The sequence below is a fragment of the Hyperolius riggenbachi genome, chromosome 2 (assembly GCF_040937935.1).
Source record: "Hyperolius riggenbachi isolate aHypRig1 chromosome 2, aHypRig1.pri, whole genome shotgun sequence".
NCBI classification, from domain to species: domain Eukaryota; kingdom Metazoa; phylum Chordata; class Amphibia; order Anura; family Hyperoliidae; genus Hyperolius; species Hyperolius riggenbachi.
Window position 1 is genome coordinate 119,140,207 of NC_090647.1, and position 27,037 is coordinate 119,167,243.

At 47.2% G+C, this 27,037-nt stretch overlaps 2 protein-coding genes across 3 annotated transcripts in view; one reads left to right on the forward strand and one right to left on the reverse strand.

Annotated features, from left to right (window-relative positions):
• The window catches only part of NCKAP1L (NCK associated protein 1 like), a 374,626-nt gene that overhangs the window by 89,297 nt on the left and 258,292 nt on the right, over positions 1-27,037 (forward strand). The window lies entirely within an intron of this gene.
• LOC137544045 (protein D7-like) overlaps positions 1-27,037 on the reverse strand; it is a 63,156-nt gene that overhangs the window by 34,964 nt on the left and 1,155 nt on the right. Inside the window, exons 1-2 of one of the 2 annotated variants that reach the window (XM_068265111.1) lie at positions 5,499-5,792; positions 2,543-2,640 (exon numbers count right to left, since the gene is read on the reverse strand). In XM_068265111.1, the coding sequence (XP_068121212.1) occupies positions 2,543-2,640; positions 5,499-5,526 (126 nt within the window). In that variant the 5' untranslated portion in view covers positions 5,527-5,792. Of the gene's footprint in view, positions 1-2,542; positions 2,641-5,498; positions 5,793-27,037 lie in introns of those variants that run through there. The other variant, XM_068265112.1, reaches the window with a different exon arrangement.

Genomic DNA, 27,037 nt, shown 5'->3' on the forward strand with positions numbered 1-27,037 from the left:
ATCTGCAAATATTAGCAAAATGATGCAAGGTTGTAAAAGAACTATACACAAAAAGCTTTTCTTTGCTACTAATGTTTAATTATCCATACTGGTATGGAACAAGTACCATCCCCACATTCTCAGGATTCTAGTATGTTGCACATAGTTTCTAGTTTTGGAGAGCATTGACTGCTAGTAAACACCTCTGGGAGGGTTGCTTATTTTTACAATATTACTTTAGAAACTTGACAGATACTTTCCTCCCCCAGATTTACATTCTGAATTTTCACAGGTGGTGAAATCTTCACTGCTGGCAGGTGCATCACTGCAGAAGGTTTTATGTGGTTTCCAAACTGGATAGTAACACCTTGTCTCCCAGAGTGCACTGGGAGAAGTTCTCCAGAATGAACCACCTGGGCATCACTGGTAGGGTTTGGTATCATCAATATACAGATATGAATCATGTGATTCTGAAACCGGATCATTTAAAGTGATACTGTAAAGGGGTGTGTCAGGGGGGGGGGGGGGGATGAGTTTAACTTACCCAGGGCTTCTAACAGTCCCCTGCAGACATCCTGTGCCTGTGCAGCCACTCACCAATGCTTTGGCCCTGCCTCCAGTTCACTTCTGGAATTTCAGACTTTAAAGTCTGAAAACCACTGCACCTGTGTTGCCATGTCCTCAATCCCACTGATGTCACCAGGAGTGTACTGCACAGACAGACCATACTGGGCCTGCGCAGTATGCGCATGGTGACATCAGCGGGATCGAGGACATGGCAACGCAGGTGCAGTGGTTTTCAGACTTTAAAGTCTGAAATTCCAGAAGTGAACTGGAGGCAGGGCCAAAGCATTGGTGAGTGGCTGCACAGGCACAGGATGTCTGCAGGGGACTGTTAGAAGCCCTGGGTAAGTTAAACTCATTTTCCCCTGACCCCCCTACAGTGTCCCTTTAAACATTGGTACACTGAATCCTTTGCTCTACATATAGGACTGGAATGCCTTTTTCAGTTGCCAGAGAACCCTCCCCATATGTTGTGAAAGCAGACAGTGACAGACCTATTCCCCATTACCAAGCCATGGTAGGTTGAACTAACAAGAGCTGGACTCCCATAAGCAGATACACTGTTGTATACACACCAGCCAAAACATGAATACTGCAGGTCTCCTATGAAATAGCATTGTATTGATTAAGGAAGCCCTCTAGAGGTTTGTACCAGTCATGACATACAATACAAATCTCCCAAAAGATTAGGAGTTTACAGCATCTCCCCTTAATCCTAAAAGGTATAGACTAACCAGCAAGCTCATGGTGACCCAGAACTCATTGGAGTGTGTAAAGGGACTACAATGGTCCTAAAAAGGCCCCTTACTAAGATTACGAAAAAACAAAAGTTTGCTTTCTTAAAAACAGAAAGAATTTGCGATAATTCAGGTTGGAGTGAGCTTGAGATGTTTCCCAGTGCAACACTGCTGAATATATGTAAATTAACCATTGTACCCTTAGAAGCTAAACACCTCCAGAACCGCTGGAATGCAATGATGTGTCAGCTTAATTTGTACAGAGCCATAATAATCCAATATGCATACAGACTGTTTCGGATTGTTTGATCCTCAGTGCATGACATGGATTAATTTGGCTCTATGCAGTAGGGCTTGTTAGTCTGTACCTCTCGGTGTTACAAGCCCCACTGCATAGAGCCAAATTAATCCATGCACTGATGAGGATCAAACAATCTGAAACAGTCTGTATGCATGTTGGATTATTATAGCTCTGTACAAATTAAGCTGACACATCACTGCATTCCAGCGGTTCTGGAGGTGTGTTTAGCTTCTAAGGGTACAATGGTTAATTTGCATATATTCATCAGTGTTGCACTGGGAGACATCTCAAGCTCACTCCAACGTGAATTATCACAAATTCTCTGTTTTAAGAAAGCAAACTTGTTTTTCTTAATCCTTAAAGCATTGAATTGAATACCAGTAATCATGGATGTGGCACCATTACAAGTGAGGATCAGTTTTAATCTAATGCATCATATCTTAAGCCCCATCTACACCATACAATTTTTGTGCAATTGGATTGAAATTGATTAATTAAATCCGACATGTCTGATCAGGAGGCAGATTGTGTGGTTGAATGTCATTGCAAATTGTTCACACTACTGATCATTTTTATTTAATCAAATTGCACAAAAAAAAATTGTATCATGGATGGGGCTTAAGGCAAGTGACTTCAACCATTATGCTAGGTACACATTTTTTGGTTGATTCTACCATTTCAATTGATTTTCAGTTTTATTTTTCCCGCTCAATTCTCTTATCAATTTCCATACACTGAGAAAGCAAGTGGTAAAACGATTGAAAGTAATCAGATATGAGAAAAAAAACAAAAAAAAAACAAAACTATCTTTCTTATCTAGTGTGTAACTAGCATTAGTCTTTGGTCCCACATCAACCATAGTTTAGGTGAACAGAAACACCACTGGTAGAAGTGTTTGCATCTGCCCTTTCATATTTCAAATATCGAGTAAATGGTTTATACTCAGGTTAGTCATTCCTACCTCTCTGCATTTCACCAAGTGATAAGGGAACCGGCTGTGGAGAATATGGTGGTTTTTGTCATATGGGCACTGCACACATTCCTCTGGTTCCATGGGATCTATAGAAACCAAGACAGGATGATTATTCCCAACTCTGAGCATCAAACATGACTGATGTTTTACAATACAATTTCACATAAACTGCAAGTTTTAGCTAGTCTCTTTTCCAAGCAGCACAAGTGTGTTAACTGCTCACTGAGTTAGGATTCCTATACAGATTAGAGCATATTTTATTGCACATTATTTATTCTGCGACTTTGAAAGTCGTGGAGAGCTCTGACTTCTGGTTAGGTACTCAACTGTATTTTTCTCTTTTGCAGAAAACCGTTCAGGACAGGTCAAAAGTTCACTACCTGTTCTGCAAAAAAAACTTTTAGAATGCTGATTAATGTGAAAAGTATTAGAGAATGATGCAATGTTATAAAAAAAAAAAGTTTATAACGGAAAATAAAAATGAGAATTATTTTTGCTGCCAATGCTCTAGTAATTACCCCTACTACACAACCAATTCATAATTTTTTTGCTTCAGTGTCTCTTTAAGTTCTGTTTCTCAGATATTTTGTATCCCCTACTTAATTCATGACAGTGGACAGAAGACATCAGAATTTACCTCAACATACATCTCATGTAAAGCTTTTGGAAATTACCGTAGATACAGAAACGAGGCTTCATTCCTGGGCAGCACAGGGTCTTCTGCTGGGCATACACGAGTCGACCCAGCAGCTCGATTAGCCACCGGATCGACTGCCGCCGCCTGGATCAATTCCCACTCGTCCCCGCGGGCACTCTATCTTCCACGCGATTCCCTGCTATTGCCAGCCCGCGGGAAATCTGGCGGGTCAGCGGACCTGTCGGAAATCATCAATCGAGCCATCAGCGGCTCGATTGATAAGGAATAATCCTACCATGTATGCCCAGTATTATGCTGGATTTAAGGTAGCCATACACTGGTTGATTTGCCATCAGATCGACCAACAGACAGATCCCTCTCTGATCGAATCTGATCAGATAGGGATCGTATGGCTGCCTTTACTGCAAACAGATTGTGAATCGATTTCAGCCTGAAACCGATTCACAATCTGCTGAGCTTCAGCTGCTGCCGCCTGCCCCCCCCCCCCCCCCGGGCATACATTACCTGAGGCTGGCTCCCGGGCGTGATGTCCCCGTCATGTGGCACCTCCGGCATCCGCATATAACTTACGCTATCACACCAGTGACAGCGGAAGTTCAAATAGTTGTACTTCCGCTGTCACTAGCATGACAGCGGAAGTTACACGAGGATGCCGGAGGTGCCATGACGGGAGCAGTGACGGACGGGATGCCCGGGAGCCAGCCTCAGGTAATGTATACATGCGTCGAAATGTCCCGAATCGTATGCCGCAAGCGACACGCTCCCTACCCGCAGGCGATCGACGGTAATTTCCCGCACGGCGCGATCGGACCGATTGATATCAGGAGGAAATCAATTGGTCCAGTGCGTTAAGCGCAAACTATTTGACAGCAGATTCGATCCCAGTGGTTGAATCTGCTGTCGATTGGCAGGAAATCGGGCCAGCGTATGGCCAGCTTTACACCATGCAATTTTCTGTTAGATTTACCTGCCAGATAAAGTTCAACATATTGGAAATTTATCTTACGATCTGCCAAGCAATTAGCGATTGTTCTACTCAGCAGGAGATAACCAGAAGACAATGCACCAGAGATAATGACCATGCTCTACAGAAAATCTAATTATGCATTCTAACAGAAAAATCTAACAGAAGAACCTAATGCCAGGCATACACGGCTCAAGAATGCGCTGGTATCGAGCCAGCGCGTCACCACGGATCGATTCCTGCTAGTCCCTGTTGGCGCTTCTAGTCAGCGTTTCGTTTGCTCCCATTGTTCTCCCCTCCGGTATCGAGTGTGGAATCGATCCGGCAGGGTATCGGACAGGCCGGAAATATCGAGCGATCAGCGGCCTGATTGATAATTTCAAACAAACAGTGTATGCCCAGCGTTACAGAAAATTGTATGGTGTAATGCTGGGCATACAGGTCGATGCACCCTTATCAAGCCGCTGATGGCTCGATTGATAATTTCCGACAGGTCCGCCAGATCGATTCCCCACAGGCTGACAATAGCTGGGAATCGAGAGGAAGATAAGGAAGCGCCCACGGGGACGAGCGGGAATCAATGCAGACGGCGGCAGGGACGCGGCGGGAGTCAATCCAGCGGCTAATCGAGCCGCCGGATTGACTCATGTATTCCCAGCATAAAACCAGCATTATGGTGGCCATGAGCCTATCTTTTTCATGCAATCTTAAGATTTGTGTAATATAAGGGGCTGCCTATAGTATTCAATATATTCACCCAGTTTATACTTCTACTACAGAGATTGGATGAAAAAGATTGGATCATTAGTGGCCACCTTTAGTGGTTAGCACTATCGCCTTGCAGCACTGGGTCCCCAGCTCAAAATTCCAACTTGGACACTATCAGCACAGTTTTGTATGTTCTCCAAGTGTCTGCATGTTTTGCCTCCACCCCCCCCCCCCCCAAAAAAAACAGCTGAACTATAAAAGAGTGGTCAGTTAATAGCCTGATTTTTTATGAGCCGTGAGCCAAAGTGCAGCTCAGCAGCTACAAAGCTTCTGCATCCCTCTCTCTATTAGTAAAAGGTAGTGGCACGTAAAGCTTGTCAAAGAAGCTCAGTTCATTGAAGGATAGGGGAATCTAGTAAGCCAGAGCCCAATGAGCAGCACGTTTATGTATAAGCCTGCCTGCACTCCCAGATGAGTTACTGGTCTATTTCTCAAAGACCAGAATACCCAGCCACTTGAGTATCTAGTAGTGGGATCTGCAAATTATACTCATGCAAAACTACAAGTGGCTCTATACACATACAAAGCATTCAGACGTAAGAAGAGTCTCATACCTGGAGTACTGTATCCAAAGGCAGCCATAGCAAGTTAAAAATACACGTCGACAATATTAAAAACAAACAGCGAAATTAAAACCCGACCGTCGAAGTTAAAAACAAAGCGTCGAAATTAAAAACAAAACGGCATATCAGACTGACTTCTTGAACGGGTTTAAATAGTGCTCTGGCTCCATAAGCTGCACTTCATTGGCTGCTTGGCATTTACCGTAATACCTCCAATAAACTGGCAATTACTGCAGCAATGTTCTCTTCTTCTCCTAGTGCTGCGCGATGTTGGAATTGCTGTTCTACTCTACAACAAAAAATACAACGCTTATTTCCGCACAAGGAAAAAGACGATCCTCTAGGTGGCGACAAAACTCCACCAGAGTTACAGCTTTCCCTACTATCCATGTCGGCCTGGAGAGGGAATAGTAATTAGCGCCACCTGCCGGATGCGCCCGGCTAACGCATAAGTACCGACAAGGAGTTATTTACACAACAATATAAATTATATTATTGGGTTGCTAAAATGTTGCAGAGTCATAGAAAACAGTGTTCCTTTTCCTAGTTCCCAGTTCATGTTTTCAGTTTATCCAGAAACTCATTACGTCCTATTAATGAACCCACAATTAGCCCTGCTGAGAATAATGGGGGTCAAATGCAAAACATACACAGCTCTGCAGGAAAAAGTTTGGTGAAGAAAGGGAGGGGGAGAACCTGTCCCAGAGCATAACGACTTACAACTAGATTTGGACAATGAGATGCCAAAAACTTGCTTGCATGCAATATGAATTCATATTGGCCTCCATTGTCCACGAGTTACCGCATTCATTAATCACAGGTCAGTAAATTACCGGTTGCGGTAAGACCATATTAAAATTCACAATATTTTCCACCTGAAATTAACAGTTGCGTAAAAAATACAGTACAAATCCGATAAAAGCATGGTGACTTAAGTGCATTAAAAATAGTTCTTTTACGGCTCGTTTCCAGTGTTGTTGTCGCCTGCATTCCACCGCGGACGTAATCGCATGCGGGTGCGATTCTGCATGCGGTTTTGCCGCGATTTCGCATGCGATTCCGCATAGGTAAGAGTATGTGCGAATTGGTACTTATCCGTTAGCCGGGCGCATTCGGCAGGTGGCGCTAATTACTATTCCCCCTCCAGGCCGACATGAATAGTAGGGAAAGATGTAACTCTGGTGGAGTTTTGTCGCCACCTAGAGGATGCGCCCGGCTAACGGATAAGTACCTGCGAATTTAACCATGTCACTGCCTGTGTAAATTAACATTTTACCTATGCGAAATCGCATGCGACTTCGCGGCAAAACCGCATGCTCAACCCGCATGCGGTTTCCCTATTAAAAGCATTAGCGGCGAATCGCGTGCATTCCTCTCGCACGCGAAATCTGACGGCTCTGCCGTGCAGATTTCTGCCGCACAAAAAAACGCTCCCGCAGCCGCACAAGTGGAAACGGCCCCATCCACTTGCATTGCCTATGCGAATCCGCATGCGGACACCGCATGCAGATTCGCTATAGTGGAAACGAGCCTTAACCTCCTTAGCGGTAACCCCGTGTGTGACACGGGGTAAGCCGCCAGAGGGTGCCGCTCAGGCCCTGCTGGGCCGTTTTAAATAATTTTTTTTTTGCTGTACGCAGCTAGCACTTTGCTAGCTGCGCCAGCACCCCGATTGCCGCCGCCGTGCGCCCGATCGCCGCTATCCGGTGCGGCGCGCCCCCCCCCCCAAACCCCTGCGCTGCCTGGCCAATCAGTGCCAGGCAGCGCCAAGGGGTGGATCGGGTCTCCCAATGACGTCCCGACGTCGCTGACGTCGGTGACGTCATCCCGCCCCGTCGCCATGGCGACGGGGGAAGCCCTCCAGGAAATCCTTTGAACGGGATTTCCTGATCGCCTATCGCCGGAGGCTATCATGTAGCGAGCCCTGGGCTCGCTACATGATTTTTAAAAAAAAATTTAAAAAAAAACTGCTGCGCTGCCCCCTGGCGGAATTTTTCATACCGCCAAGGGGGTTAATGAAAAAAGAGTGCATTGTTTTCTCGTTAATTACCAATTTTCTATCTCCTGTAAGTACCTGCCGCTATTTTTCACATCACATCTGATCAGAAGTAGTATAGAGCTTTTAGGCCTCTTTCACAGTGCGACGTTAAAGTCGAACGTTAGAAAATGTTCCAACGCAGACTAACGCACAGCAATGCAAAATCTGTGCAACATTCACAGTGCACACGTTGCATTGTGTGTAACGTGTAGCAATATTTAGAAAGTGCTGCATGCTGTGCCGTTTAGCAATACATTTGCTGCGTTATGTGTGTTGCACATGCTCAGTAATGTTATGTTTTTTTTTAAGGCTGCTTCCATACAGGGACGTTACAGGCGCACGTTAGTGCGTCTGTAACGCTCCCCCAACGCACAGCAATGTAACACAAGTGGGCTGTTCACACAGCCCACGTTGCTTTACATGTAACGCTGCACGTTGTCGGGAGAGTGCAGCATGCTACGGCGTTAGATCGGCTATAGCCGCGTTAGACTGTTTGCACATGCGCAGTGGGGGGCGGAGAGGAGACGGGGAGAGCCAGCTACAGTAGCCGCGCACATGGCTACTTAATATTCACTGCACTGGCGGCCGCTAATTGGCCGGCGGGACCACGTGATGCGGAGTGTCTCGCTCCGCATCACATGGTCCCGCCGGCCAATCAGCGCCACTCTGGGAGACCTTATAGGGATAGAGCCGCCTAACGCGGCTCACTCTACCGACCTCTCCTGCAGCACCAAACGATGCGTTACGTGCACGTTATGCGACCTTAACGTGGCACCTAATGCAACGTCTTGGTCTGCAAGTAGCCTAAATGTAACGCATGCGCCGTTTTCGTTCCATCAGTATGCGACGAAAACGGCGCACCAAGAGACACATAACGGTACTTTTACGTTAGCCGGGCGCATCCGGCAGGTGGAGCTAATTACTATTCCCCCTCCAGGCCGACATGGATAGTAAGGAAAGATGTAAATCTGGTGGAGTTTTGTCGCCACCTGTCGGATGCGCCCGGCTAACGGATAAGTACCCACATAACGTAGTACAAAATAACGTCCAATTTTATAACCTACATGCGCTGCGTTAGGGGCACGTTGTGCGACTTTAACGTCGCCTCAAATGCAACATCTTAGTGTGAAAGAACCCTAGGCTTAGAACTGTGTCTGCTGGATTTCGGGATTTTCTGCAAAAACTGTATTTTATGCACTTATTCCACATTAGTACCGAACATTTATTGAACTTTTTTCGCTGTTAACGTAATGTTAATATACTCTTTTAGGGCCTATTTACACCGGAGTCTGTGCTGCAATGTGAACGCCGCATCACCTCGCATCCCGCCACAAGTAATTCCAGTTACCATCCGAACAACCGCATGTAGCATCATGCGGCTTCCTGTTAGCGGCCATTGGGACTCGGATGCGCGATGTGGAAATATGCAACATGCTATCCATAATTTCCCCCGCGTTGCATCGCGTCGTGTAATTTGCGTCAATGAAAACACTTGACTTACCATTGACTTACATTGGCGGCAGTTTAGTTGAGGTGCAGTGCGATACGATGATCGCACTGCGTGTAGTGGAAATGAGCCCTTACCTAACTTTACACACACTCTGTAAGGCATAGGTACCCCCAGTATAGGTATCCAGCCATAGGTGCCCACCGTATAGGTTAGCAAGGTACAAGTGCCCCCAGTATAGGTAGCGAGGTATATGTGCCCCAGTATAGGTAGCCAAGTACCGATGTCATAGGCCTCGATTCATAAAAAGCAGTGCGATAAAAAAAATCTGGGAGGGAAAATACCGCACTCCCGGTCTGTGTGCTAATTTATAAAGATTTTCCCAGCTGCTTTTGAAGGTCGGTAAATTACTGCAGCCCATTGAGAGGTAGAGCAGTGTGGCAATATCTCTCTTTTGCCCTGCACAGATGGCTCACACAGACGGCTCTCTGCACAGATGACTCACACAGACTTTCCCTGCACAGATGACTCACACAGATGGCTCTCTGCGCAGATGACTCACACAGACGGCTCTCTGCACAGATGACTCACACAGACGGCTCTCTGCACAGATGGCTCTCTGCACAGATGACTCAGACAGATGGCTCTCTGCACAGATGACTCACACAGACTTCGGCTCCCTGCACTTTGCATTGTTAACACCTCACTAGAGTTGTCAGTAACTTGTTAAGATTTCACCAGAGGTGTCGGTAACTATCGTCAGGCTTACCGACTGTTGAAGGCTTTATGAATTGACATTTACTGACAATTTACTGACATGTGTTGGAGGTAGCTACAGCCAAGGCGGTAATTTATCTCCCTGGTTGGTAATTGTAGCTTTTCATGCGGTAACAGCCTTTATGAATTGACACATTGCTACGTGCTCGGAAAAGTCTGCTATTTTCAGTATTACCGCATGCGGTAATGCTTTATGAATTGAGGCCATAGTGTAGGCAGAGAGCTATAGGTGCTCCAGTATAGATAGCCAGGTACAGGTGGTGCCCCAGAATAGATTTGCCAGGTACAGGTGGTGCCCCAGAATAGAATAGCCAGGTGAAGGTGGTGCCCCAGAATAGATTAGCCAGGTGAAGGTGGTGCCCCAGAATAGATTAGCCAGGTACAGGTGGTTCCCCAGAATAGATTAGCCAGGTACAGGTGGTGCCCCAGAATAGATTAGCCAGGTGAAGGTGGTGCCCCAGAATAGATTAGCCAGGTACAGGTGGTGCCCCAGAATAGATTAGCCAGGTGCAGGTGGTGCCCCAGAATAGATTAGCCAGGTACAGGTGGCGCCCCAGAATAGATTAGCTAGGTGCAGGTGGTGCCCCAGAATAGATTAGCCAGGTGCAGGTGGTGCCCCAGAATAGATTAGCCAGGTACAGGTGGCGCCCCAGAATAGATTAGCCAGGTGCAGGTGGTGCCCCAGAATAGATTTGCCAGATACAGGTGGTGCCCCAGAATAGAATAGCCAGGTGAAGGTGGTGCCCCAGAATAGATTAGCCAGGTACAGGTGGTGCCCCAGAATAGATTAGCCAGGTGAAGGTGGTGCCCCAGAATAGATTAGCCAGGTACAGGTGGTGCCCCAGAATAGATTAGCCAGGTACAGGTGGCGCCCCAGAATAGATTAGCCAGGTGCAGGTGGTGCCCCAGAATAGATTAGCCAGGTACAGGTGGTGCCCCAGAATAGATTAGCCAGGTGCAGGTGGTGCCCCAGAATAGATTAGCCAGGTACAGGTGGCGCCCCAGAATAGATTAGCCAGGTGCAGGTGGTGCCCCAGAATAGATTTGCCAAGTACAGGTGGTGCCCCAGAATAGAATAGCCAGGTAAAAGTGGTGCCCCAGAATAGATTAGCCAGGTACAGGTGGTGCCCCAGAATAGATTAGCCAGGTGAAGGTGGTGCCCCAGAATAGATTAGCCAGGTACAGGTGGTGCCCCAGAATAGATTAGCCAGGTGCAGGTGGTGCCCCAGAATAGATTAGCCAGGTACAGGTGGCGCCCCAGAATAGATTAGCCAGGTACAGGTGGTGCCCCAGAATAGATTAGCCAGGTGCAGGTGGTGCCCCAGAATAGATTAGCCAGGTGCAGGTGGTGCCCCAGAATAGATTAGCCAGGTACAGGTGGTGCCCCAGAATAGATTAGCCAGGTGAAGGTGGTGCCCCAGAATAGATTAGCCAGGTACAGGTGGTGCCCCAGAATAGATTAGCCAGGTGCAGGTGGTGCCCCAGAATAGATTAGCCAGGTACAGGTGGTGCCCCAGAATAGATTAGCCAGGTGCAGGTGGTGCCCCAGAACAGATTAGCCAGGTGCAGGTGGTGCCCCAGAATAGATTAGCCAGGTACAGGTGGTGCCCCAGAATAGATTAGCCAGGTGCCTAGTGTGTTCCTACCCTTTCACTTGCGCTGTGCACACATAGGTTAAGAATATCCCTGTGGAAAGAACGATTGTCAGCAGAACATATCTGCCTGAATGGATTTGAGAGAGAAATATCTTTCTTTGGAGGTCTTTTGTAAACTTTTTTAGGCCTGGAACCCACTACAAATCGTTATCGTTAATCGCAATCGCTAGCGTTTTGTATGAGCATTTTGTAAGCGATTTCATGAGCGTTTTTGGGTAGCGATTTTAAAAAGTGTAAGGTTTTTGGCAGCCATTGTGTAGCGATTAGCGTTTCTAATTCTGATTGGTTCTTTCAATAATTTTTTATCTTTTTACAGTGTGCAGTAACTTCAAAACACTAGCAAAATCGCTCTGTGCAGGTTTTGATGAGCGATTACGCCAGCGTTTATATACTTTACATTGCAGAAACGCTTACGCTAACCGCAAAAGATGCTGCATGTCCTGCGTTTTGCGATTTCGTAATCGCAATCGCTCCAGTGGAATCTGGCCCATCCATTAACATTAGCTGAGCATTTAGGAAAATCGCTAGCAGTTTGAATCGCTCCCTAGACGCTCAGAAAATCGCTCTAGTGGGTTCCAGCCCTTACAATGATTATCTGCTGATCAGCTATTGATCGTTTGGTTTCCAAAGATTTCTATCTCACATGTGTACACAGACATACACTATATCCACTAACTACCTTATAAAAGGAAAAAAAAATCTATTTTTCGGCTTGCTTTACATAATGCATGCATTATAATGAATGTAAACTGCAATAGACAAGACAAAATAACATTTAGGCCTCTTTTCCACGAACTGTTGAGCTGTGTGCTCAGCAAGCAGTTGCCAGGCAGCAGTGAGCAGTTACCAGGCAGCAACAAGCAGTTACCAGGAAGCAGTGAACAGTTGTGAGAGTTTGAGAGGCATTTCACTGCCTAGAAACAGTTCGTGGAAAAGAGGCCTTATATTGCACTTTTCGGCGGACTCAAAGCACTTGAGCTGCAGCCACTAGGGAGCACTCAGTAGGCAGTAGCAGTGTTAGGCCTCCTTTCCACGGAGGGGAAATGCCTCTCAGGCCCCATTCACACTTGAGCATTTTGCCAGCGATTTCGGCAAACCGCTCAAGCGCTAGCGCTTTTTAAAGCGCTAGTGCAATAATACCCCATGGGCCCGTTCTGACTTGGGTGATTTGTGTTAATCACTGGCGAGTAACGCAAATCGCCAAACACAAACTTGTAGTCTGCACCCTTTTCAGGAGATCTTCCGGCGATCGCGTTTAGTGCTATAGAAGCGCTAATCGTGGTAAAAATCGTGAATGGTGTGAATGGCGATTTTTTTCCCATTAAATGCCAAAAATCGCCTGAGCAAAACTCTGACAAAAGCGCTAGCGTTTTGCGTTTTGCAAGTGTGTATGGGGCCTTAAACTCTCACAACTGCTCACTGCTGCCTGGAAACTGCTTGTTGCTGCCTGGTAACTGCTCACTGCTGCCTGGCAACTGCTTGCTGAGCACACAGCTAAATAGTCAGTGGAAAGGAGGCCTTAGGCCAGAAACCCACTAGGAGCGATTTCTAATTGCTAGTGATTTGAAAAAGCTCCATACCAGGCAGCAGTGAGCAGTTACCAGGCAGCAGTGAGCAGTTACCAGGCAGCAGTGAGCAGTTACCAGGCAGCAACAAGAAGATACCAGGCAGCAGTGAGTAGTTGTGAGAGTCTGAGGCTTGGAACCCACTACAAATTGCAAATCGCTAGTACAATCGCTAGCATTTTTAATAATTTGTAAGCAATTTCATGAGCGTTTTCCGGCGCTTTTGGGATCGATTTTAAAAAGTGTAAGCTTTTTGCCAGCGATTGTGTAGCGATTTGCGATTAGTGATTTTAATTCTGATTGGTCCTTTCAATGTATCATAATTTTATTTACAGTTTGCAATCACACTTAAATCGCTATGTGTAGCGATTCATGAGCGATTTGCCAGCGCTTCAGTACATTACATTGAAGCACAATCTCTTTCAAAATGCTGCATGTCCTGCGATTGTGATTTTGCTAATCGCAATCGCTACTGTGGAATTTGTTACATTTATTTACATTGGCAGAGCGTTTAGGGAAAGCGCTCCCCAAACGCTCAAACAATCGCTCTAGTGGGTTCCAGCCCTGAGAGGCATTTCACTACCTTTCAACAGTCTGTGGAAAAGAGGCCTTACTGAACAGGAAGAGCTGAGATGTGAACCTAGGTCTTCTGCATTAGAGGCTTGAGGCCTCCTTTCCATGAACTGTTGATAGGCAGTGAAATGCCTCTCAAACTCTCTCAACTGCTCACTGCTGCCTGGTAACTGCTTGTTTCTGCATGATAACTGCTTACTTCTGCCTGGTAACTGCTTGTTGAGCACACAGCTCAACAGTCCGTGGAAAGGAGGCCTAAAGGACAACTGAAGCAAGAGGCAGGGCCGGCCCGCTCATGAGGCAGGGTGAAACTTTTGCCTCAGGCGGAAAATTTCTAGGGGCGGCATCCGCCCGTCCGTGGGTGCGGGGGGGGGCCGGCCGCCGAGCTGGAGGGGTAGCGGGCAGGACGGGGGTATTGGGGCTAGCGGTGGGGAGCGGGGTCGGACCCCCCCTTCCCTCGCCTGGGTCCCCCGATCTGCGCTCCCCTCCAGCTTTAAACGGCGAATAAGCAGCGGACAGTAAGAGGCACGGGCAGGGGATCACTCTCCTCTTCCTCATTCCAACGTGCGCTCCACTGACGTCACTTCCTGCAACGCCGCCCACTGTATTGTACGTGGCCGGCGTTGCAGGAAGTGACGTCAGTGGAGCGCACGTTGGAACGAGGAAGGTGAGTGATCCCCCGCCCGTGCCTCTTACTGTCCGATGCTTATTCGCCATTTAAAGCTGGAGGGGAGCGCAGATCGGGGGAACCAGGCGAGGGAGGCGGGGGGGGGGGATTGGTGCAGGGCAATTTTTTCAAAATTTGCCTCAGGCGGCAAAAAGTCTAGGGCCGGCCCTGGCAAGAGGCATATGGAGGCTGCCATATTTATTTCCTTTTAACTTCCTAACGACTGCGTCATGCCCCCAGGACCGCATAACTCCAATTGGCATCAAGTCCTGTTTTGCAGGAGATCATGCACGCATCTCTGCTTGAATGTCGGAGCTCTGCTCTGTTATCAGTTTCCCAGCGGCGATCGCTGCTAGGAGACTGTTAGGAGGCGAAACTGCCATCTATTTACACTGTACAGTGCTGCGATCTACGTCAGTGATGTAATGGGGACAGCCGTGTCACTCGGAGACACAGGAGCGATCGGCTCTCAAAGGCTGATGCCTATGACAGCCGATTGAGGTGATTGGCTGGCAGGGGGAGGGAGGGCTAAAAAAATATGAAAAAAAGGTATATTTATTTTTTAAAAAAATACATAAATACATATACAAATAAATAAACAAACATTGGGGGAGCAATCAGAACCCACCAACAGATATCTCTGTTGGTGGGCAGAAAAGGGGGAATCACTTGTGTGCTGAGTTGTACTGCCCTGCAGAGAGCCCTTAAAACTGCAGTGGCCTAAATTGTAAAAAATAGCCTGGTCACTAGGAGGGGTCTAAGCCTCGGAGCAGTGCTTTTCAGCGCTGCTAGATTTGGGCGCAGCCGGCACCGCCATAGACTATAAAGGGATTCAGTCTATAGCGGCGCTCAGTGAGTAACGTCGGAGCCGTCAGCAGACGGAGCCGAGGTTGCTTAAAAACATAATAATTCGGCCTCCAGCAATCGCTGGAAGCCGAATTATTTCATTCCCCCACTATCCATGGCGGCCTGGAGGGGGAATAGTAATTAAATCGGCCCGGACTTGTGCAGAAGCAGGATCAGCTATATACCGCTGTATCCTGCGCCCAAGTCTACCGGTTTCAAATGTACTCTCTAAGCCTATGGTCCTCAAGTGGTTAAAGTGAACCTTAAGTGTACTAGAAAAAAATGAGTTTTACTTACCTGGGGCTTCCCTCAGCCCCCTGCAGCTGATCGGTGCCCTCGCCGTGCCTCTGCGATGCTCCAGTCCCCGGCTGCGACCACTTCCGGTTTCGCCGTCAGGACCCGACAGGCTGGGAACATGAGGGATTCTTCGCGTTCCCAGCTAAACTATCGCACCCTATGCTGCTATTGCGCCCTCCTAGCCATAATAGCAACATAGGGGGGCGATATTTTGGCTGGGAACACGAAGAATCACTCGCGTTCCCATGCCTGTCGGGTCCTGACAGCGAAACCGGAAGTGGTCGCCGCCGGGGACTGGAGCATCGCAGAGGCACGGCGAGGGCACCGATCAGCTGCAGAGGGCTGAGGGAAGCCCCAGGTGAAAACTCATTTTTTTAGTACACTTAAGTGCCTCTTTAAGCAATACCAGTTGACTGGCTGTCCTGCTGATCCTCTGCCTCCAATACTTTTAGCCACAGACCCTGAACAAGCATGCAGCAAATCAGATGTTTCTAACATTATTGTCAGATCTGACAAGATTAGCTGCATGCATGTTTCTGGTGTGTTTCAGACACTGCTGCAGCCAAATAGATCAGAAGGACTGCCAGGCAACTGGTATTGTTTAACCACTTGAGGACCACAGTCTTTCTACCCCTTAAGGACCGGCCACTTTTTTTCCATTCAGACCACTGCAGCTTTCACGGTTTATTGCTCGCTCATACAACCTACCACCTAAATGAATTTTGGCTCCTTTTCTTGTCACTAATAAAGCTTTCTTTTGGTGCTATTTGATTGCTCCTGCGATTTTTACTTTTTATTATATTCATCAAAAAAGACATGAATTTTGGCAAAAAAATGATTTTTTTAACTTTCTGTGCTGACATTTTTCAAATAAAGTAAAATTTCTGTATACATGCAGCGCGAAAAATGTGGACAAACATGTTTTTGATAAAAAAAAACCCCATTCAGTGTATATTTATTGGTTTGGGTAAAAGTTATAGCGTTTACAAACTATGGTGCAAAAAGTGAATTTTCCCATTTTCAAGCATCTCTGACTTTTCTGACCCCCTGTCATGTTTCATGAGGGGCTAGAATTCCAGGATAGTATAAATACCCCCCAAATGACCCCATTTTGGAAAGAAGACATCCCAAAGTATTCACTGAGAGGCATAGTGAGTTCATAGAAGATATTATTTTTTGTCACAAGTAAGCGGAAAATGACACTTTGTGAGAAAAAAAAAAAAAAAAAAAAAGTTTCCATTTCTTCTAACTTGCGACAAAAAAAAAAATGAAATCTGCCACGGACTCACCATGCCCCTCTCTGAATACCTTGAAGGGTCTACTTTCCAAAATGGGGTCATTTGTGGGGTGTGTTTACTGTCCTGACATTTTGGGGGGTGCTAAATTGTAAGCACCCCTGTAAAGCCTAAAGGTGCTCATTGGACTTTGGACCCCTTAGCGCAGTTAGGCTGCAAAAAAGTGCCACACATGTGGTATTGCCGTACTCAGGAGAAGTAGTATAATGTGTTTTGGGGTGTATTTTTACACATACCCATGCTGGGTGGGAGAAATATCTCTGTAAATGACAATTTGTTAATTTTTTTTACACACAATTGTCCATTTACAGAGATCTTTCTCCCACTCAGCATGGGTATGTGTAAAAATACACCACAAAACACATTATACTACTTCTCCTGAGTACGGCGATACCATATGTGTGGCACTTTTTTGCACCCTAACTGCGCTAAAGGGCCCAAAGTCCAATGAGTACCTTTAGGATTTCACAGGTCATTTTGAGAAATTTCGTTTCAAGACTCCTCCTCACGGTTTAGGGCCCCTAAAATGCCAGGGCAGTATAGGAACCCCACAAATGACCCCATTTTAGAAAGAAGACACCCCAAGGTATTCCGTTAGGAGTATGGTGAGTTCATAGAAGATTTTATTTTTTGTCAAAAGTTAGCGGAAAATGACACTTTGTGAAAAAACACAATTAAAATCAATTTCCGCTAACTTGTGACAAAAAATAAAATCTTCTATGAACTCGCCATACTACTAACGGAATACCTTGGGGTGTCTTCTTTCTAAAATGGGGTCATTTGTGGGGTTCCTATACTGCCCTGGCATTTAAGGGGCCCTAAACCGTGAGGAGTAGTCTTGAAACGAAATTTCTCAAAATGACCTGTGAAATCCTAAAGGTACTCATTGGACTTTGGGCCCTTTAGCGCAGTTAGGGTGCAAAAAAGTGCCACACATGTGGTATCGCCGTACTCGGGAGAAGTAGTACAATGTGTTTTGGGGTGTATTTTTACACATACCCATGCTGGGTGGGAGAAATAACTCTGTACATGGACAATTGTGTGTAAAAAAATCAAAAGATTGTCATTTACAGAGGTATTTCTCCCACCCAGCATGGGTATGTGTAAAAATACACCCCAAAACACATTATACTACTTTTCCCGAGTACGGCAATACCACATGTGTGGCACTTTTTTGCACCCTAACTGCGCTAAAGGGCCCAAAGTCCAATGAGTACCTTTAGGATTTCACAGGTCATTTTTGTTTCAAGACTACTCCTCACGGTTTAGGGCCCCTAAAATGCCAGGGCAGTATAGGAACCCCACTAATGACCCCATTTTACAAAGAAGACACCCCAAGGTATTCCGTTAGGAGTATGGTGAGTTCATAGAAGATTTTATTTTTTGCCACAAGTTAGCGGAAATTGATTTGAATTGTTTTTCTTCACAAAGTGTCATATTCCGCTAACTTGTGACAAAAAATAAAATCTTCTATGAACTCACCATACTCCTAACGGAATACCTTTGGGTGTCTCCTTTCTAGAATGGGGTCATTTGTGGGGTTCCTATACTGCCCTGGCATTTTAGGGGCCCTAAACCGCGAGGAGTAGTCATGAAACTAAATGTCGCAAAATGACCTGTGAAATCCTAAAGGTACTCATTGGACTTTGGGCCCCTTAGCGCACTTAGGGTGTAAAAAAGTGCCACACATGTGGTACCGCCGTACTCAGGAGAAGTAGTATAATGTGTTTTGTGGTGTATTTTTACACATACCCATGCTGGGTGGTAGAAATATCTCTGTACATGACAATTGTTTGATTTTTTTTACACACAATTGTCCATTTACAGAGAGATTTCTCCCACCCAGCATGGGTATGTGTAAAAATACACCCCAAAACACATTATACTACTTCTCCTGAGTACGGCGATACCACATGTGTGACACTTTTTTTGCAGCCTAGGTGCGCTAAGGGGCCCAACGTCCTATTCACAGGTCATTTTGAGGCATTTGTTTTCTAGACTACTCCTCACGGTTTAGGGCCCCTAAAATGCCAGGGCAGTATAGGAACCCCACAAGTGACCCCATTTTAGAAAGAAGACACCCCAAGGTATTCCATTAGGTGTATGGCGAGGTCATCGAAGATTTTATTTTTAGTCACAAGTTAGTGAAAAATGACACTTTGTGAAAAAAACCCCAATAAAAATCAATTTCCGCTAACTTTTGACAAAAAATAAAATCTTCTATGAACTCGTCATACACCTAACAGAATACCTTGGGGTGTCTTTTTTCTAAAATGGGGTCACTTGTGGGGTTCCTATACCGCCCTGGCATTTTACGGGCCCAAAACCGTGAGTAGTCTGGAAACCAAATGTCTCAAAATGACTGTTCAGGGGTATAAGCATCTGCAAATTTTGATGACAGGTGGTCTATGAGGGGCCGAATTTTGTGGAACCGGTCATAAGCAGGGTGGCCTTTTAGATGACAGGTTGTATTGGGCCTGATCTGATGGATAGGAGTGCTAGGGGGGTGACAGGAGGTGATTGATGGGTGTCTCAGGGGGTGATTAGAGGGGAAAATAGATGCACTCAATGCACTGGGGAGGTGATCAGAAGGGGGTCTGAGGGGGATCTGAGGGTTTGGCCGAGTGATCAGGAGCCCACACGGGGGAAAATTAGGGCCTGATCTGATGGGTAGGTGTGCTAGGGGGTGACAGGTAGTGACAGGAGGTGATTGATGGGTGTCTCAAGGTGTGATTAGTGGGGGGAATAGATGCAAGTAATGCAATGGCGAGGTGATCAGGGCTGGGGTCTGAGGGTGTGGGCGGGTGATTGGGTGCCCTAGGGGCAGATGGGGGTTTAATCTGATGGGTAGCAGTGACAGGGGGTGATTGATGGGTAATTAGTGGGTGTTTAGAGGAGAGAACAGATGCAATGCACTTGGGAGGTGATCTGACTGCGGGTCTGCAGGCGATCGGATGGTGTGGGTGGGTGATCAGATTGCCCGCAAGGGGCAGGTTAGGGGCTGATTGATGGGTGGCAGTGACAGGGGGTGATTGATGGGTGATAGGTGATTGGCAGGTGATTGACAGGTGATCAGTGGGTTATTACAGGGAAGAACAGATGTAATTAATGCACTGGCAAATTGATAAGGAGGGGTCAGAGGGCAATCTGAGCGTGTTGGCGGGTGATTGGGTGCCCGCAAGGGGCAGATTAGGGTCTGATCTGATAGGTAACAGTGACAGGTGGTGATAGGGGGTGATTGATGGGTAATTAGTGGGTGTTTAGAGGAGAGAATAGATGTAAACAATGGATTTGGGAGGTGATCTGATGTCGGATCTGCGGGCGATCTATTGGTGTGGGTGGGTGATCAGATTGCCCGCAAGGGGCAGGTTAGGGGCTGATTGATGGGTGGCAGTGACAGGGGGTGACGGGGTGATTGATGGGTGATAAGTGATTGGCAGGTGATTGACAGGTGATCAGTGGGTTATTACAGGGAAGAACAGATGTAATTAATGCACTGGCGAATTGATAAGGGGGGGTCAGAGGGCAATCTGAGCGTGTTGGCGGGTGATTGGGTGCCCGCAAGGGGCAGATTAGGGTCTGATCTGATAGGTAAAAGTGACAGGTGGTGATAGGGGGTGATTGATGGGTGATTGATGGGTAATTAGTGGGTGTTTAGAGGAGAGAATATATGTAAACAATGGATTTGGGAGGTGATCTGATGTCGGATCTGCGGGCGATCTATTGGTGTGGGTGGGTGATCAGATTGCCCGCAAGGGGCAGGTTAGGGGCTGATTGTTGGGTGGCAGTGACAGGGGGTGATTGATGGGTGATTGATGGGTGATTGATGGGTGATTGACAGGTGATTGACAGGTTATCAGGGGGGATAGATGCATACAGTACACAGGGGGGGGGTCTGGGGGGGGTCCTGGGGAGAATCTGAGGGGTGGGGGTTGATCAGGAGGGGGCAGGGGGCAGGGGGGGGAGATAAAAAAAAAATAGCGTTGATAGATAGTGACAGGGAGTGATTGATGGGTTATTAGGGGGGTGATTGGGTGCAAACAGGGGTCTGGGGGGTGGGCAGGGGGGGGTCTGAGGGGTGCTGTGGGCGATCAGTGGGCGGGGGGGGGGGGGCAGATCAGTGTGTTTGGGTGCAGACTAGGGTGGCTGCAGCCTGCCCTGGTGGTCCCTCCGACACTGGGACCACCAGGGCAGGAGGCAGCCTGTATAATACACTTTGTATACATTACAAAGTGTATTATACACTTTGTAGCGGCGATCGCGGGGTTAACATCCCGCCGGCGCTTCCGTATGGCCGGCGGGATGTTACGGCGGGTGGGCGGAGCCAGTTGCCGGGGGAAGCGCGCGTCATCAATGACGCGATCACTCCCCCGGCATAGGAAAAGGACGCAACGCCCTAAGGCGTATTGCGGTCCTTAAGGCATCCACTTTGCCGCCGCCCATGGGGTGTGGGCGGTCGGCAAGTGGTTAAAAGAAAATAAATATGGCAGCCTCCATATTCCTCTCACTTCAGTTGTCCTTGAAAAACAAAAGTTAGCTTTCTTAAAACAGAAAGCATTTGTGTAAATTCCTGCCCCCCCCAAAAAAAAATCTTTGCCCCCCCAAAAAATGTCCAGCAAGCACAGCACTTAAAGAGGAACTCCAGTCAAAATAATGTAATAAAAAAGTGCTTCATTTTTACATGCTTCATTTTTACAATAATTATGTATACATCATGTAGTCAGTGTTTGCCCATTGTAAAATCTTTCCTCTCCCTGATTTACATTCTAACATTTACCACATGGTGACATTTATACTGCTGGCAGGTGATGTCAGTGGAAGGAGATGCTGCTTGCTTTTTTGGCAGTTGGACCCAGCTGTAAACAGCTGTTATTTTCCACAATGCAATGAGGTTCACAGGCAGGAAACTGTCAGGACTATGGTCCTGACATCACACTGTGGGAGGGGTTTCACCACAATATCAGCCATACAGCGCCCCCTGATGATCCGTTTGAGAAAAGGAAAATATTTCTCATGAAAAAGGGGGTATCAGCTACTGATTGGGATGAAGTTCAATTCTTGGTCACGGTTTCTCTTTAAGCCTCCAGACTCCAATTAAGTCAATGGGAAGTAAAATATATTACCAGCTACTTGTAGGTGATAAAAAATCGGTACTTTAGGCAGAAATAACGCACCCATTTTCATTGTGAATTTGGATCTTTTGCGGAAATTAACGACTTTTGCAGTAATTTTCCACATCATTTGCGTACTTTTACCGCACATTTTCCGCATGCGGGAAAAAACATGCGGAAAATTTTGTGAATGTCAACATGGTCTTATTTTGCTCACAAATTTCCCGCAAGTAGTTTTCCGCATGCGAAAAATTATTGTAAATAGAGCCCATGGCTGTTAACCTCCCTGGCGGTAACCCCGCCCTGAGCTCGTGGTAGGAAAATTGAGCTGCGAGCAGTAAGCCCGAGCTCAGGTCGAGGTAGGGAATTACATTGTTTCCATGATGTTTTGGAGTCCTGCGCGCAATCGGCGCTGCGCAATCGGCGCTGCGCAGAGGGACTATAGCTTCTGTCTCTGGCTTTGTGCAGCCTTTTCTGGCCTCAGGGATCCTCACATCCTGCTCTTGTTCCAGGGACAGGATCAGTGTGGTGGAGCGGCAGTGGCGGCGTGACATCATCGGGGGGCTGGACTAATTTTTTAAGTGTACCTGGACTTTTAGGCGGAGATAAAAGAAGTGAGCTGTGTAAATATACTGTACATGTATATACACTACATATATATATATATATATACACATATAAATGTATATACAGTGGGTTGCACAAGTATTTGGCCCCCTTGAAGTTTTCCACATTTTGTCACATTACTGCCACAAACATGCATCAATTTTATTGGAATACAAAGTGGTGTACATGTGAGAAGTGGATCGAAAATCATACATCATTCCAAACATTTTTTACAAATAAATAACTGCAAAGTGGGGTGTGCGTAATTATTCGGCCCCCTGAGTCAATACTTTGTAGAACCACCTTTTGCTGCAATTACAGCTGCCAGTCTTTTAGGGTGTGTCTCTACCAGCTTTGCACATCTAGAGACTGAAATCCTGGCCCATTCTTCTTTGCAAAACAGCTCCAGCTCAGTCAGATTAGATGGACAGCGTTTGTGAACAGCAGTTTTCAGATCTTGCCACAGATTCTCAATTGGATTTAGATCTGGACTTTGACTGGGCCATTCTAACACATAGATATGTTTTGTTTTAAACCATTCCATTGTTGCCCTGGCTTTATGTTTAGGGTCATTGTCCTGCTGGAAGGTGAACCTCCGCCCCAGTCTCGAGCCTTTTGCAGTCTTCAAGAGGTTTTCTTCCAAGTTTGCCCTGTATTTGGCTCCATCCATCTTCCCATCAACTCTGACCAACTTCCCTGTCCCTGCTGAAGAGAAGCACCCCCCGAGCATGATGCTGCCACCACCATATTTGACAGTGGGGATGGTGTGTTTAGAGTGATGTGCAGTGTTAGTTTTCCGCCACACATAGCGTTTTGCATTTTGGCCCAAAAGTTCAATTTTGGTCTCATCTGACCAGAGCACCTTCTTCCACATGGTTGCTGTGTCCCCCACATGGCTTGTGGCAAACTGCAAACGGGACTTCTTATGCTTTCTGTTAACAATGGCTTTCTTCTTGCCACTCTTCCATAAAGGCCAACTTTGCACAGTGCATGACTAATAGTCACCTGAGCTGTAGATCTCTGCAGCTCGTCCAGAGGCACCATGGGCCTCTTGACTGCATTTCTGATCAGCGCTCTCCTTGTTCGGCCTGTGAGTTTAGGTGGATGGCCTTGTCTTGGTAGGTTAACAGTTGTGCCATACTCCTTCCATTTCTGAATGATCGCTTGAACAGTGCTCCGTGGGATGTTCAAGGCTTTGGAAATCTTTTTGTAGCCTAAGCCTGCTTTAAATTTCTCAATAACTTGATACCTGACCTGTCTTGTGGTTTTTTTTTGGACTTCACGGTGTTGTTGCTCCCAACAGTGGCGTAACAATAGGCCCTGCAGCCCCTGCGCCCGCGGGGGGCGGGGGGGCCCGCCCCCCCCCCCCTGGGGCCCGCTCGTGGCCGTTTTGTGGGGGCTGGAGGGGTGGCAGCATGAGGGGAAAGCCTTGCCCACAGTTGGCGGGGAGATGGGAAGTTCCCCCCCTCTCCCTCACCTCGGGGCTCTCCCCACTGCGCTCCCCTCCAGCTAGATTCAATGTGGGCAGTGGGCTGTGGGCAGCGGTGGGCAGATACATACCTTCTTCCGTGCGTTCCATCGCAGACTTCTCGCTCTAGCGGCTGATGTCACTTCGAAGTGACGTCAGCTGCTAGAGTGAGAAGTCTGCGATGGAACGCACGGAAGAAGGTATGTATCTGCCCGCCACTGCCCGCTGCCCACTGCCCACATTGTATCTAGCTGGAGGGGAGAGCCCCGAGGTGAGGGAGAGGGGGGAACTTCCCCTCTCCCCGTCGACTGTGGGCAAGGCTTTCCCCTCATGCTGCCACCCCTCCAGCCCCCACAAAACGGCCACGAGCGGGCCCCAGGGGAGAGCCCGCTCTGAAATTCTGCAGGGGGGCCTGGTGAGGCCTAGTTATGCCCCTGGCTCCCAATATTTTCTTAGACAACTTCTGAGGCCCTCACAGAGCAGCTGTATTTGTACTGACATTAGATTACACACAGGTGCACTTTATTTAGTCATTAGCACTCATCAGGCAATGTCTATAGGCAACTGACTGCACTCAGATCAAAGGGGGCCGAATAATTATGCACACACCACTTTGCAGTTATGTGCACTTTGCAGTCATGTGTACACCACTTTGCATTGGTCTTTCATGTGGAATTCCAATAAAATGTATTCATGTTTGTGGCAGTAATGACAAAATGGTGAAAACTTCTAGGGGGCCGAATACTTTTGCAACCCACTGTGTATATATATATATATATATATATATATATATGTATCTGTATATATATATATATATATATATATATATATATATATATCCTTCTGCCTGCACCGACATCTGTCTGCATTTTGACTACTCTCTGCCTGCTGCCTGCATCGACTTCTGCCTGGATTTTGACTACTCTCTGCCTGTCGCCTGCTCCGACTTCTGCCTGGATTTTAACATTTTAACTACTCTCTGCCTGCCGCCTGCACTGACGTCTGCCTGGATTTTGACTACTCTCTGCCTGCCGCTTACACCGACTTTTGCCTGGATTTTGACTACTCTCTGTCTGCCGCCTGCACCGACCTCTGCCTGGATTTTGACTACTCTCTGCCTGCTGCCTGCACAGACTTCTAGCTGGATTTTGACTACTTTCTGCCTCTGGCCTGCACCGACTTCTGCCTGGATTTTGACTACTTTCTGCCTGCCGTCTGCACCAACTTCTGCCTGAATTTTGACTTTTCTCTGCCTTTCGCCTGCACTGACTTCTACCTGGATTTTGACTACTCTCTGCCTGCCGCCTGCACCGACTTCTGCCTGGATTTTGACTACTCTCTTACTCTCTGCCTGCCGCCTGCATCGACTTCTGCCTGGATTTTGACTACTCTCTGCCTGCCGCCTGCACCGACCCCTGCCTGGATTTTGACTACTCTCTGCCTGCCGTCTGCAATAACTTCTGCCTGGATTTTGACTACTCTCTGCCTGCCGCCTGCACCGACCTCTGCCTGGATTTTGACTACTCTCGGCCTGCCGCCTGCACTGACGTCTGCCTGGATTTTGACTACTCTCTGCCTGCCGCCTGCACTGACTTCTGCCTGGATTTTGACTACTCTCTGCCTGCCGCCTGCACTGACGTCTGCTTGGATTTTGACTACTCTCTGCCTGCCGCCTGCACTGACGTCTGCCTGGATTTTGACTACTCTCTGCCTGCCGCCTGCACTGACGTCTGCCTGGATTTTGACTACTCTCTGCCTGCCGCCTGCACTGACGTCTGCCTGGATTTTGACTACTCTCTGCCTGCCGCCTGCACTGACGTCTGCCTGGATTTTGACTACTCTCTGCCTGCCGCCTGCACTGATGTCTGCCTGGATATTGATTACTCTCTGCCTGCCGCCTGCACTGACATCTGCCTGGATTTTGACTACTCTCGGCCTGCCGCCTGCACTGACATCTGCCTGGATTTTGACTACTCTCTGCCTGCCGCCTGCCTGGATATTGACTACTCTCTGCTTGCCTTTTTGTACAGTTTCAAACATTTTTTAAGTTTATTCAAAAATGTAATTAATTCAACAAATTTGTGTTCTAGTCTTATATTTATATGCAGAATGTCTACCAGACTTTTATTCTGGCATATTTTGGTGAGTTATGACTTAAGAATTGGAGGCCTACAATTTTTGAAAAACAATATACCGCTTTTGACTCATAATTCCATGCACCGCCAGGGAGGTTAATTTAAAGCCTGCATGCAGCAAGTTAGAATAACACAATCTCCCCTCTATTATAAGGCACTGATGCGAACAGTCCCATAGAATTGTATGAGTTGACGTGCAGAATGATTTTGCAATGCAACTGATGCACTGTGAACTAGCCTTGTATCTAAAACATAGAACATGAATGTGGAGCATGGGGCCTGTTTTTTTTTAAAAAAAGGGCTACTTTCTCAGTGTCCATTGCATTGCGTTCCCAGTGACAACAGGAATGCAATGCAACAGATTGGGAATGTATTGCTGCTCGTTACCCACATGTTGCGTCGCATACAGACAATGAAAAGTATGCTTCTCTGTAACTGCTAACACACTTGCAGTGCATTACCATGCCACACTCCATGGTGCATTGCAGTATGGTGACCCGCATAGCTAGTTTTCTGGCAAGACCACAAAGGCCATGGCCTAGAGCACCAGGAAAGCAAGGGGCAGGCTGTGGGCAGCAGGGTGGCAGTAGCAGTTACCAAATTTCAAAGAGAGGCAGCACACCACTGGCTGCAAAGATGCTTGTTTTTGAGAACAGAAGCCCTAAATGTTACGGACATGCAGGTCCTACATCAGGCTGATGAAGGACCTACGTGTCTGTAACATGTAGTGCTTCTGTTCTCAAATACAAGCATCGTTGCAGCAGCCAGTGGTGTGCTGCCTCTCTTTGAATTTTGGTGCAATCCAGAACCGAGTGAGCAAACCGACCGAGGCTTGGCACCGGCAAAACCCAGGTTAGAGTACACCTGGGGCACTGCTTCCGTGGAGCCTGTGAACTTGTGTGGCAGTAGCAGTTAGCCTGCCGAACGTTTGGCATTTGGGGGATGAAGGGGCAGCGTATGGACACTTATAGTAATCTCTGAGCTGCCTGTCACTCGCCAAATGATCTTACAATCTAATCCCTCCCAACACTTCACTAACTGTCCTCAGAG